Source organism: Melanotaenia boesemani, chromosome 4, assembly GCF_017639745.1.
Source record: "Melanotaenia boesemani isolate fMelBoe1 chromosome 4, fMelBoe1.pri, whole genome shotgun sequence".
Taxonomy (NCBI): domain Eukaryota; kingdom Metazoa; phylum Chordata; class Actinopteri; order Atheriniformes; family Melanotaeniidae; genus Melanotaenia; species Melanotaenia boesemani.
The window spans coordinates 6,960,624-6,974,703 of NC_055685.1; the positions used below are offsets into that span (position 1 = coordinate 6,960,624).

General features: G+C 40.0%; 1 protein-coding gene across 1 annotated transcript in view; it reads left to right on the top strand.

The window, feature by feature from the left end:
• The window catches only part of LOC121638431 (inactive rhomboid protein 2-like), a 46,905-nt gene that overhangs the window by 19,407 nt on the left and 13,418 nt on the right, over positions 1–14,080 (top strand). The window contains exons 2-10 of the mRNA XM_041983230.1: positions 973–1,122; positions 9,078–9,229; positions 9,579–9,762; positions 9,867–10,088; positions 10,260–10,388; positions 12,550–12,650; positions 12,898–13,122; positions 13,423–13,534; positions 13,901–13,975. Of these exons, the coding sequence (XP_041839164.1) occupies positions 985–1,122; positions 9,078–9,229; positions 9,579–9,762; positions 9,867–10,088; positions 10,260–10,388; positions 12,550–12,650; positions 12,898–13,122; positions 13,423–13,534; positions 13,901–13,975 (1,338 nt within the window). The 5' untranslated portion in view covers positions 973–984. The remainder of the gene's footprint in view (positions 1–972; positions 1,123–9,077; positions 9,230–9,578; positions 9,763–9,866; positions 10,089–10,259; positions 10,389–12,549; positions 12,651–12,897; positions 13,123–13,422; positions 13,535–13,900; positions 13,976–14,080) is intronic.

Consider the following 14,080-nt stretch of genomic DNA (forward strand, 5'->3'; position numbering starts at 1 on the left):
AAATCAACTTAACCCACAAACACTAGCTAAGAGACAACCTTCATCAGGGGAATTATTTCTGCAGTGGATCCTGTATGATAAGGATCCAGATGGAAAGAGATCACGGATGCATTGTGTCGCATATTTCCATGTAAGATATGAAGTCGTTTATATGGTGGAAGAGCTATGACATTATATGCTTTATTTTTGCTAGCATTCATCTATATAAACAAATGAATGTTTTAATAAGTTTATTTATGTTTTGTAAAAGAAAAGGAAAAAAAATCGATTAAAATCGGAAATCGGATTTGGTTATAAAAAATCGGAGATTTTATTTTTAGGCCATATCGCCCAGCCCTAGGTGAGGGTGTTGTGAAGGACATGACTACAGTCCAATGTTTTGCCACTGCTACGGACCTGTGCTCAAGCTGCACTGTAGAGCCGTATATAAATGTCACCCTCCATTTCATTGACGCGGATTTCAACTTGAAAATGAAACGTCTCCAGACTCACTTTTTCCAGATCACAGCTGCTGGTCTGAGACAAACTAAAGCTACTGGGACCTGGGTGGAAGAAACTAGTCTGCATTACCACAGACAACGCTTCAAATGTCACACTGCTTTTTTTTATCTCTGTAATTGTGTTAAATAATCGAGATCTCAATTTCACTCAAAATAAACCATGATTATCATTTTTCCCATAATCGAGCAGCTCTAATTTTGAGGAAGATGTTTTTTTTTTTATTTACATGTCAGATGAGACTGTTTTTTTTTTTGTTTTAGAGGGAACAGGAGCTCTAGTATTATACCATATATATAATTATATATAATTTATTTTGTTTTTAAATAAATGAACTGTGATCTTGCTGGAAGCTTACATGAATAAATGGATTGAGGAGATTTTTAGTTATATGTATACTTCCTGTGAGCTTGTAAACGTGTCCTCTTAACGATTTATTTTAACTAACAGCCTTTATGGTTTTCTCATCTGCAGCAATCTAACAGGATGGAATCTCAGGTAGAGGAGGAGCCGCCTCCAAACAGAGACCAGAAAGATAGTCGTCTAAAGAGCAAGAAGCCACCAAGCCTCATGATCGCCATCCCACCACCTGAGGATATGATGCCCAGTGATCCCACCAAACAGGTAGGATGATTGCTTTGATTATGTCTTTTGCCTCTTAGCCATGTGGGATATGTTTAGTGAATGTTCTGTTAAGCTGATACTGATGTCCATCACAAATTCGCTCACTATTGTTTCTATACGGAGCTTAGATCTTAGGTCACAGTCTGCAGTCTTATTTAACTTTATAAATTAATTAATAAATACATTATAGGGCTTTCTAACATCCAGCTTGTTTGATGAACATGGAGAGGTTGACCTTTAATATAAGAAATACTGTTTTTATCTTATCTGTATTTATAGCTAAATAGCATAATACTGCAAGCAGCAAATGTAAAAGAATGTTGTTTGGTTTTAGTGAAAGTGAGGCCAAACTAGCTGCATAGATCATGTCGATAAGGATACTTACATGGTTTCCTGTTCCTTCTGCTTTGATTGCACATAGACATTTTTATCTGACTCCACCATAAAATATCATTTGTTCTTCAGCAGATACCTTACTTGTGTGTACATGAACTCTCTGAGTAGAGTGTTTCCCACACATAGATGCCACAGCACCACAGAATCAACTCTTAAGCGCCACAGATTGTGTCTCTCTGAATCACTCATTTGTTAATCAGTGAACTTACGTGATGTTGCTGCTGATTTGAAAAGATCCTAAATTTTCCGACACTTGCCCGCTTCCTCTTTAACTGTCTTCCCCCGTTCATCTTTTTACTCCGAGTCCTTTTCGCCACCATGTTTCTCTCCGTCTCAGCTGTTCCAGCTTTGTGTGCTTTGCTCCTGTTATTCATTTAAAAAAATTTACTGTCATTTTGACCAGTCACCATTTTTAGTGACAACTGACGAGCACAGATGATTTTGTCTGTACACAGGTGTCAATGCCAGGCTGACCAATCAGCCACACCAATGTAATGCACCGTGATTTCTTTTTTTTTTTTTTTTTTTAGTAGCCCAGCCAGGCTACCGGATTCGTTCAGCTTCTCCTGTGGGCAGTCCAGGGCTGCCTTATGAACTACATGTTAATATTGATCATCCTGCACCCTAGTCAGCATATAACGTTAGTAATGCAGCAAACAATGCGATAAGGATGAAATGTGGTTATAGTTAAGATAGAATATGGTACGCTACAGTATATGCTCATAGTCAAATAAAAAAGAATAGAATGCATTTATCTATCTATTTATTTATTATTATAATTATTATCATTAATATCATTATTATCATTGACAATATCATTATTATTATTGTATGGTAAGGATCCAGATGGAAAGAGATCACGAATGCAGTTGTGTTGCATATCTCTGTACAAGATATGAAGCTTGCATCCTGTGGAAATGTTATGTTATTTAGGTTTTTTTATGTCATTCATTTATATAATTTAGATTTAAAAAAATAAAACAAATACATTTTGCATGCAAAAGCTTTAAGTTTAATATAGTTTTTAATAAGTTTAATATGTTTTTAAGACAGGATGAAGTGATGCGGCCATCATGCCTAGTGTCTGTGGACATGATGGCTGCCTGTGGAGGCAGTCTGTGATCTGGGATTGCTGCAGTTGGGCAGGTCTAGGTTCAGCAACATTATGAGGGAGGTCAGCTGATACCGGAAAGTACTGAGTGAGCAGGTTATTCCATCTTTCCTGATGCATGGCCATATTCCTAGATGACAGTTCATCAGCCTCAGATTGTGAAAGAGTGATTCAGGCAGCAGGAGACACTATTTTCATACACTGGCCACCACAAAGTCCAGACCTCAATCCCACTGGGATGTGCTGGAAAAGCCTTTGCACAGTAGGCTGTCCCATCATCATCATCATCATCTTGTGACATTGCAGAAGCTTATCGAAACAATGCCGCAGCAAATATTGCCATGATTAAAGCCAAAGGAGGCCCAACAAGTGTGTGACCCTTTCTTTTTGGATGGAACTTTTCTTTTTTCGGCCAGGCAGAATATAGCTCCAAACATGCTAGAACAGGGGTCACCAATTCTGGACACTGCAACACTGGACGGAAATAAATATTGTTATCAAAATGATTCCACAGAAAATATGAGGCGTAATCAAAGCTAAAGGTGAACAAAATTTTAGTGTGTGACTTTTCTTTCTTAGATGGGCAGTGTATATCCAAACAAGTACAGTTGTATTATAATAATAATACATGCTAACAAATAGAGGACGATGGCAAGGCCACCTGTAGAAATAACTTGACTGAGTTGAAATGAAGAAGGGTTTTTAAATGTTTAATAGCAAATGTCTAAAAATCACTCTGTATTTACAGCTGGAGCAGGGATCAAATAAAAAGCCACAATCACAAGAACCAAGTGATCACTGAAAATCAGGGCGAAACAATTTTGCAAAAGGAAGCTAATAGTTATCCCAATGATAATTATTTGCTTTTCTCCTTCCATCTAATAAAATATATCAGTTTATAATAGGGCTGGGCAATTAATCGAATTTTAATCACAATTACGATCTGGGTTTTCAACGATCATAAAAACGAAATGGTCCGATTATTTTTTGTCCTTCGATTTGTGCTGTTTTCAAATCGAGCGCAGCTGTCATTGCAGCGCTTTGCTGCAGACTCCTCCCACAGCTCCGACCGATTTAGTTTTATTTAGAACGAGTTGCAGACACCTGGACACACGGGAGGCGGCGACGCTCCTTCTCCATCATTTTCTATGTAAACTTGCGCGAGGAGGCGAAAATCGCTGCCCTCCTCCAGCCAAGCGACAGGCGACAGTCGTGCATGTAAAATGTTGCGTTCGTGCACACAGACGTGCACACAGGGGCTTGCAACTCAACCCAAAAAAATAGAAAAATGTTCAATTTTTGTGAGTCGCAACTAAATAATCCACCAGCTCCCAGAGTCACAGAGAGACAAACGTTATAAACAGAACTTTTTTCTCAATTAACACAGTGAACAATCCGGGATTTAAGAAACTCATCAATACTTTGGACAAACGGCATCACTGCCATCTCAACACCATGTTAGTGGACTGTCTCTCTCTGCCCTGTATGATGAGTGTAGTGAGGGTGTTGTGAAAGACGTGGTGACAGTCCGATGTTTCGCCACCACTACGGACCTGTGGTAAAGCCGCACCAGAGCCGTATAGAAATGTCGTGCTACATTTTATTGACGCGGATTTCAACGTGAAAACGAAATGTCTCCAGACTATTTTTTTCCAGATCACACCAGGCGGAACATAGCTGCTGGTCTGAGACAAACAATAGCTATGGGGACCTGGTGGAAAGAAACTAGTCTGCATTACCACAGTAAACTAAACACTTCAAACCTCTTATCTATAATCGTGTTAAATAATCGAGATCTCAATTTCAGTCAAAATAATCGTGATTATCATTTTTCCCATAATCGAGCAGCCCTAGTTTATAATAAGTGATAAACAAGAATCTTTAACTTAAGCATTTATTAACACTTACAGCTACTTGGACCTATAAAAATGTCTAAAATGACATTATTACTTACATGAATGAAAGAAATAATAGTGCTGTACACGTGAACACAAAAACGTTTTTTATTGTTTTATTTGAAGAAAATGTAACACTAAAACATGTACTGTTAGAATATGAGGGCTTTTCTAAACCCCTAAACCTGTTCTGAACCTGCACTCAAAGATTAAACTAAACTAAATTAATATGAAAGTTTGGTGCACTTGACTTAGCAGCATTGGTTAATGGTTAGCACGATTTGTATGTTTTGAAGGGCTGAACATTTGTAAACAAGATTTAGAGAAAATGTGCATTTTATCTTTAGTTTTGGTCCTGATTGAGGTCTCTAAATATGCTTTTCTCTCCCCCTTATTTCACCTAACTGCAGGTTCTAAGAGGATAACACAGCTTTTCAAAGTTGGTTTTACTTGTAGTTTCATTATTCCATTCATGTAATCTATTGAAGACAGAACAAACAAAAACACTCACTGAAGGCGCAAGTCACTAGTGGTGCATTCACAGATGTAATAATGTTCTTTACGCGACTGTAAACTTTTAGTTAGTGAAGCCAAATGCATTCTTTTTGCTAAATGTTTTGCCAACTTGCTCATGTTTCTGCTTGTAAACAAGATGTAGTTGCACATTATTTGTTAGTTGCTACCACAAGCAGAATCAGTAATGTCAGAATTAGGGCTGCAACTAATAACTATTCTGATGGTCGATTAGTCACCGAATATTAAAACGACTAGTCGACCAATCGGACGCTCCCTGTTACAATTTACCTACTTTCGTACAATGTTTATAAGAAGTGTAGGTGCATGATAAGTTTTTACCTGGCCTTCTTTGACGACATGCCAATGATTTTGTTGTTATTCCTTGTTTCCTTTGCCAGTGTTGACTTGATTTGACACTGATTGATGGTGGTTATAGAAACACAACTAGAGCATGAATAACTATATACACACTAGGGCTGAAACTAATGACTATTCTGATGGTCGATTAGTCACCGACTATTAAAACGACTAGTCGACCAATCGGATTATGTGTCTCATAATTATTAAATGGATCTTATTTCACTTTCAGCTTTGAAATCTTGCATCAGGTTGTTATGTAACTCCGACGTGCCTCGTCTTGAAATGTTCGAGCATTGCAGACGTACATCCGTGGTACTCAAAGTCCCTTTTACAAATCTCACATGTATTTAATTTTTTTTGTAAGTTTAACGTGAAGTTATTTCAGACTTTTGACGTCCTCTGCCGCTGTTCTGTTTCCCGGTCGGCCGCCATATTTTTCCCCTGGCGGACATTATTGCGCATGTGCAACTCTCAGCAGAGTTAAGAAAAGACGATGTCTGTGTCTGAGTGTCCACCCTACTCCCTAACCCCTCGTTCACTACATAGGGCTGCACTACATAGCACACTACATAGTGACTCATTCTTTTGGCAATTTGGACACGAAGCTGCCTATTTTTTCCTCGCTGCAAACCACGTGACTACCAGCCGTCACCACGGCAACCGCAACGTGCGTCAAGATGTCATTCCAAATCCATTTCAACGTTGTGTGTAAATTGTTTTATTTTTATTCCTCACGTTGTATTTTATTTTTTGTTGCCTATCTATTCAATAAAAAATGTTTTTTTGCCTCCTTGCACCATGTTGAGTTTCTGCCTGCAATGCATTGTGGTCTATATTGACCTGTCTAGTGACCATCGATGCTCACTACTTTTCATTATGCATTGTGGGTAATTTTGAATGCCCTACTTTTTTCTCTCTGGACACAAGGGGACACACCTACAAAATGGTGAGACTCCTATATAGGGCACTATGTAGGGAGTAGGGTGCACATTCGGACACAGCTGATGTCTCACTTTGCAGGTTTTTTTTGTTTGTTTGTTTGTTTTTTTCTTCACACATGTGCATTGTGCAACTCTCAGCAGAAATAGGCAAGAAGACGATGTCTCACTCTGTAGTCTTGTTTGTTTTTTTGTTTTTTTTGCCGGCAGTAGTCAACAAGTAAATTAGTTGTCAACAATGTCGATTAATCATTGCAGTCCTTGTCAGAAGTCACCCATAACGTGGGCTTTTATAATGTAGCTCACAGGTTCAAGGTGGGTTTCTTTACCTAAACTGCAACTGGCTGAAGGATTGCTATCACTACAATTATAGTATAGTATAGTATACAAAATAGTTTTAAGGCTTATTCTCTAAAAGTAATATTTGAAATCAAACTAATTAAATATACAGTACATGGAACGGGAATAATTAATAGTTTGCCACATCCTTTAAAAAGTTATTAAGGTAGCTGGTCAGTATTGTTGCTATCTTGAGGGAAAATGGCGGTAGGTTGGTACTTTGACGATCGGGGCACCACATGTTCCCATAACGACAACACTGCTTCCACACAAGTACCTGCCAGTAGTTATATGAGATGAAATTTGCTCTCACACACACACTAGTAGAATTCCTTTCATACATACTAGTGAAATGTGATTTTAGAAATTTCACTATAGTGTGTGAATGACTTCAGTATATAGTATATGAGAGCGTTTCAGTAATTACCTTTGCATACACATTTCCTGTAGAATTTCTTCTATGCCCTCTGCTTGGGATGAAAACTGTTACTAATTCAGCATAAGAGGCTACTGTTAAAATGACCAATGCAACAAGCATGCAGCAGGTTTAATTGGATCAGAATACTCATTGTCCAATGTTATTTACATAAAGGAAAAATTAGCCAAAATAATCGACCAGCCGATTAATCGGGTGACGTCTAGAAAAAAATGAAGGCATGTTGTTGAGCTTAAAGGGCGTTTGGCTGTAGGCATTGCCTTGATTACTGCAGTGTTTTCAAAGAGGAAGACCCAGGACAGAATGAGCTTTAGTAATATGAGATTTAACATGCAGGAGTTGATAAAAAACAATCCCATGATTCTTTTGCGTTTAATTGCGTGTCTTACGCCCTGCTCACCAGACCTAAATTTTTGTGTATGCAATTAGAGAGACACATGATACACAGGCAAATTCACACAATATATCAGAGTGGAGGCTGGAAGAAATCCCTGATGAGTATCAAGTTGCAGCAAAATACTTCTTATTGACAGCAGCTGTGTTGGTCACATTGACATTTAAAATAAAAATTTAGTTGATAATATGATAAAAGTGAAAACTAAATAAGGTGCATTTGTCTTTGCAAATGTTGGACTATGTTACAGTCCCACATCAGTCTGCGTGGATTTGCTCTCTTCTGTAGCTCTAGACTTGGAATATAAAGGGACAAAAGAAAACATACTTTAGGTCATTTTAAGCACATTAACGGGAAAGCATGGTATCATTCTTCCTCTGAATTTGCTGTATACTGAAGCAAAAGAGAAACTTTGGAATGCTGCCTTGCTTTTAATGAATACAAGAGCATGCTTTCATCCCTGTGGGCCTCATATTCAGGACACAAGCAGCAGCACTCTACTGCACAAAGTAGTCAGAGTTTAACTGAGCGTGCCACAGTTAAACTGCTTCCTAAAGGGCAAATACTGCAATAAACATGCAAATATAACATGTGCTGCTTTAGTTTTGTGACCCAATGTTAGCTTTTGTACACAAACACAATCAAGTTTTCCCATTACGCTTTCATTCTGATGCTGGACAAACTGTCAACATGCCTGCAGTGGCAGAAAGAGACTGTCTGAACCACCAAAACCACCTCCAGCTCTTCTAAAACATACAGCTCTTTAAAGTCTGACCAAATGCAGAGTGGCTGGAAGTTCTGATTTTTTATGACACATCAATGTCTGAAGAGTCGGCTAAATATAGGAAAAGGCTCTCTAATTAAAAAAAATAATAATAATAATGAGTTTTTTTTTATACAGACACTGGCTCTGCTGACCTGATCTTTTCAGGTAGCTCACTTTAAGACAAGTAAAAACTGTCTGCTAGAGGATGTCAGACTTCATACAGGCTCATGTGGTTCTAAAAGTTCAGATAAACAAGCCGGGGAAAGGTCATGAAAGAATTTAAAAGTCAATAGAAAGAGCTTGAAATCAATTCTAAAACACACTGGGAGGCTAAAACAGGAGTAATGTCTTTTCTTTTATTGGCTGTTAAAAGTCTTGCAGCAGAGTTTTGTACAATCTGGAGTCTAATAATAGATTTGATCAGTTAGTAGCCAGATTTTTTTTTTAACTATCTCATAATCTGATTGAAATGTTCTTTCTGTTGTAAATGCTTCAGCACCTATAATCCAATGCAATACTATACTGCTTAATAATCATCCAGTGTAATAGTTTTAATATTCCTACAGCTGTTTTTGTAACACTGTTAGATCAAAACTCTTTAGATTTAACTTATTTTGTAAGAAACCAAGACTAGTAACAGCTCAGACCAGTTGTGGTTAAAATATGGGAAAATAAAAAATGATTTCATGTACACATCAAGTACACATTTTCTCACTCAATGCAGTCATTATTTATTTTATTTTACTGTAACGAAAATGTGAAATTAGTTTAATAATTGAATTATTTCTCATTTTTTCTTGTCAGCCGCCGCGACCGTCTCTGAAAAACAGTGGAAGCGGTCGAGCAACTGGTTCTACGTCCGAAAGCGTGAACGGAGCCAGTGAAGGAGGGAATTTAGCCAGAGACAGAAGAGCAAAGTTTGGTAGACAGACATCGCTCTCTCAGAGCATCCGAAAGTAAGCTGTTATTGTTTTTCCTTCTTCTTTATGTTGCGTAATGTTTAACACTCTATGTCATGTTGCTATGGAGTTAGAGTCCTATACACGAAGGGGGCGAACAGCAAAGTGTTTTTTTTACCTGAATATATTAAACAAAAACACAGCAAATGCTGCCCTGTTAAAATCTGGAAGAACATTTAATGTGCATTCATGCAGACTATGTTCTCAAATATTCAAGCAACTATATTTTGAAAAGTGCAGAAGCTTTTATGGTTTTGGTGTCACATACAGGAATGTCGAAGAGGAACTGCATAACATCGTAGCTGTATCATGTATGGCTGTGGCCTCTGTCTCTGTGTACCTCCAGGAATACGGCCCAGTGGTTTGGGGTGGGTGAAGACTGTGAGACAAAGCAGCAGGTATGGCACAGGAAGAGCCTTCGTCACTGCAGCCAGCGCTACGGCAAGCTGAAGGCCCAGTATCGAGAACCTGAGACAGCCACTAGCATGGACCAGAGTTTGGACTCACCAGCAACCCACAGGATGCCCAGAGTATGTCTCTGCCTATATTCTAATCAACATGGCTTTATTCAGGACTCTCACCTCACCTTTCAGAGTGCTTTTAGCAAGCTGACCCTGATCTCTGTTTCTGGTAGATTGTGGACCCCCTGGCGCGAGGACGAGCCTTCCGTTGCCCAGATGAGGTGGACAGTCGCTCCCCCAGGACACCCCACACCACTCAGGGAATTCCTATCACCCCAGGGATGACTTCACTCAGCTCCTTCGCCAGCCAGCGCTCTGGGTACAACCGCTTCCCGAGAAGGAAGCGGGAGTCTGTGGCCCGCATGAGCATCAGAGCTGCATCCAACCTGCTGAGGGTGAGCAGGATACCACAAAACGATGTGCACGTTACATGTACATAAGAACCGCCAAAGATGTGTTTCTATGTATTGAGATGTAATAACTATATATGACTTTAGGCAAGTCAAAGGAAAAAAAGCTGCATGAATTTGTTAGGTCACTTGTTCTGTGGTGTGTCTGTTTTCCAGGGCCGTAGTGGCTTGGCGGGCTCACAGACCGGTCGCAGTTTCCCCAGGAGGAGCTTTGCACGGCCCAGTTGGATGGAGGAGGACACGGTCGATTCTGCCGACGCATCCGTGTCACTCTTCTTCAGCAAGGTCAGCATCGCTAACCCCATGCTAACATCTTCAACAGCAATTTCTCTTTTAGCTTCAACTTTTTACGTCAAGGCAAGTCTCCAGACTAACTTAATGCGGTGGTTGCACCAGTATGCCTAACAAAAACAGCAAAAAACTGAGGCACAACCAAGTTTTAACGAGCGTTGCTCCCAGCAGCAAGTGGCTTTTTGGTCATTACAAAATGAAAAGTTATTTAAACAATTGTGAACTCCCACCTCTGGGAAAGCTTCAGTCACGTCCTGAGTGACGCGGACGACATTGAGTTAGAGTGGGCTGTGTTCCGCCTCCATTGTTGAGGCGGTGGACTAAGCTGTAGCTGTAAGGTCGTCAGTGCCTGTCATGGCAGTAATCCCTGAACTCTGCTGTGGACACCAACAGTGAGGGATGATGTGAAGCTGAAGAAGGAGTCCTATACAACCTTTTTGGCTTTCGGGACTCTAGTGTTAGCTGATGGGTATCGCAGGCTAATGGAGAACGACTTCCAGATTCTGGTCCACCATCCGGCAGCTCATGGGGGCTGTAACATGACTGGACGTTGTGGATGGGTGGAAGGAATATTTAGAAGACCTCCTCAATCCCACCAACATGTCTTCCGATGAGAAAGCAGAGTCTGGGGACTCGGGGATGGACTCCTATCTCCAGTGCTGAGGTTGCAGAGGTGGTTTAAAATCTCCTCGGTGGCAAGGGTCCTGGGGTGGACGAGATCCACAGGACTTTCTCAAGGCTCTTGATGCTGTGGGGCTGTATTGGTTGACACGCTTTTGCAGCATTGTGTGGACATCTTGGGCAGTGCCTCCAGTCTGGCAGACTCGGGTGGTGGTCCCCCTCTTTAAGGACAACAAAAGCTGGCCATGATAACAGGATTAATTCTAAGTTTCAAGTCAATTAATTCTATTGTAAAACAGGAAGTACAAAAATAAATATTGACAAAACAAAAAATGTTTTCTGGCTTATCTGCAGAAGATGAGGTTATGAAATCAAATCACAAGCACATCTTTTCATACTTCTGAAGTACTTTTTTTATATCTTGAGAGGTGCTATATAAATAAAGTTGTACTTACTAGTCTGACTTCCAGATGCCCGTGAAAGAGAGGCATTAGTAAAGTATTTGTGGTTTGAGGGAGTAAATGTGTGGAAATGTAGGGGTACGAGATCTGTAGTTAATTGTGAACTGGTCTGTGCGCTCACCCATCTGGTGTCATCTCCAGCGTGTTTGAGCAATTGCTTCCCTAAACACCACTGAAAGGTTCCTGGAGAGGCCATGAGATAGGTGTGTGGGGGTGGAAAGAGTTTTAAGTGCTGGAAAATGTTTTAGAATCAAGTTACAATATTTTATACACTTCTTTATAAGTGTGTAGGTTGTAGATATTTTTTATTCCCAAATATTGTTGAATGTGGTGTTTTTGTGTGACATGGGAAACTGTTCATCCTGCCTGTGTTGGAGAAAGAAATTTAGCCCAGTCCAATCAGAGGAGATAAAAACTGCCAGTTTGTTCATTTTTGAGGCAGCTGCTGGTGGAGGCTGAGCTGCCCCACAATAGTATGATCAAAGTCTCCTTTTCCAACTAAACTGGTTGCCACCTTGGTTGCTTCACTGTTTCCGGCCGCTTTCACAGGCCGACTTGCCACTATCTTGAAATTATATCCAAGATTCCTGTGTCATTCTTCACTGAACAGTTTCAAACTATAACACAACACAGTGACCAGCAGATCAGAGCCAATCAGAGGAGAAGAAACACTTTACCTCTGTTTTTTACCAGGATGCCATTCTTCCCTGAGTTCAGGTGAGGACATTTAGAGATAACTGTCCGACACCTAGACCTGAGAAATCTTTAGGCGCACCGTTGCAACCAAGAAAAATAGTTAGTCGTACTAAATAAATTTTTGGTCACATTTTGGAGCCCTGCAAGGCGTGGCCAGTCTCCTGCTCCTTTCTTTTCACCTGCCTCATTTTCATTGCTCCTCCTTCTTTTATTCTTCTGCTCTCTTTCAGTATGTTCTATCCTCTACACATCTGCTGCAACAGAAACAGAAATCTGTTCTCTAAACACTTAATGAAATGCTACTTGCTAATAACTGCTCTCTGTCTTTTTTTTAACTGTTGCTACGTCCCCTGTGATCCTTATTATTGGCTACACAGACTGATGCCCATGAGGAGTTGTACTCTATGGCTGATGATGTATTTGAATCTCCACCCATGTCAGCCACTTCTGCTCCCTGTGAGCAGAAGTTCCCCAGCCTGTGAGTAAAACGAACATACTTGACTGCTTTTCTAGATCTCAGTCCTTGTGTTGAAATATTTAGTAGTTCTTTGCTGACAGCTGCAGCTGTTCCAGTAGTTCAAAGTATACTAAAAATGCATTACTTTTGGTAGTCAAATGATTGTACTCAGATAATTACAAAAACAGAGAAAACAGCAAAACTCCGGTTGTTAGCCGACTCCTTACAGACTTTTCTGTTTTTCATGTCTCACTTTTCCTCCTTCCAGTACTGTTAAGGATGCATCTCGAATTCCCAGGACACCAACCGCGGTGCTCGAAAAGGCTCATCATCGTCGCGGTGGTCGCATCGCTTCCAAAGTTAAGCACTTTGCGTTTGACAAACATAAGCGGCAGTACGGCATGGGTGTTGTGGGCAAATGGCTGAACCGAAATTATCGACGCAGCCTCAGCAGCAACATCCAGAAGCAGCTGGACGACTTCCACAGCCACAGGTTGGGAACGAGTAATGTCTTATCACTCTGACATGCGAAGGATTATTTGCTTATTTTATTTAATTAACTTTTACATTTAAGAGAGAGACTCCCAACCAGTGAATCTGCCTTTCCCAGATTTTTTTCTTTTAGAGCTGCTTAAACAGTAAATAGTGACATGAAATCTTAAGAGACGATGGATCATATGAAACGAGAGAGTCTTCAGACTAAATAAGATATGTTTGTTCTCTGTAATGCTTGACAGGAATTTCACCTGTTTCAAATGTTTTTAAAATACTTTTTTCCCCTCTGTGTGTTCAGACCCTACTTCACCTACTGGATTACATTTGTACATGTAGTTATCACGTTGCTGGCCTGCAGCACGTATGGTTTTGCCCCTTTCGGGTTTTCACAACACTCCACGTCCGATCTGGTGAGTGAAGCTCAGAGATACCTGCTCCTGCATCGCTGTGCAGGAATAAAAACTTTCATCCTTGACTTGATTTAAACATATTAATCAACATAATGGTTTCTATAGGATCAAAATGGAAGACAGCCGGTTTTTCTGAAAGTGCGCAGTAAGATTAGGAATGTAATACTTTCAATGTAAAAATGAACTTTTTAGTGATTGTAGTTTTTTTTTTTCATATTGTAAGGACAACAATTTTCAGATAAAAAAAAAAAGATGCCATTTGGGACACATTTATCTCTCTAGCTTCTTATAAACACAAGTTTTTTTCAAGTTTCCAGTGAACTCCTGAGCAGATGTTTGAGTTTGTGGCTCTGTCGCCCTCCGCAGGTGCTGAAGAACAAAGGTGTTTATGAAAGCGTCAAGTTTATCCAACAGGAGAACTTTTGGATTGGTCCAAGCTCTGTGAGTCTCTTCTGGTCTCGGTTTAGCTGCAGTGCTGCTGCATTACATGCCACGCTCTCGTGTGATGTCTGCAGTCTAAAATGATCTGCTGAAATAAACTTCTAG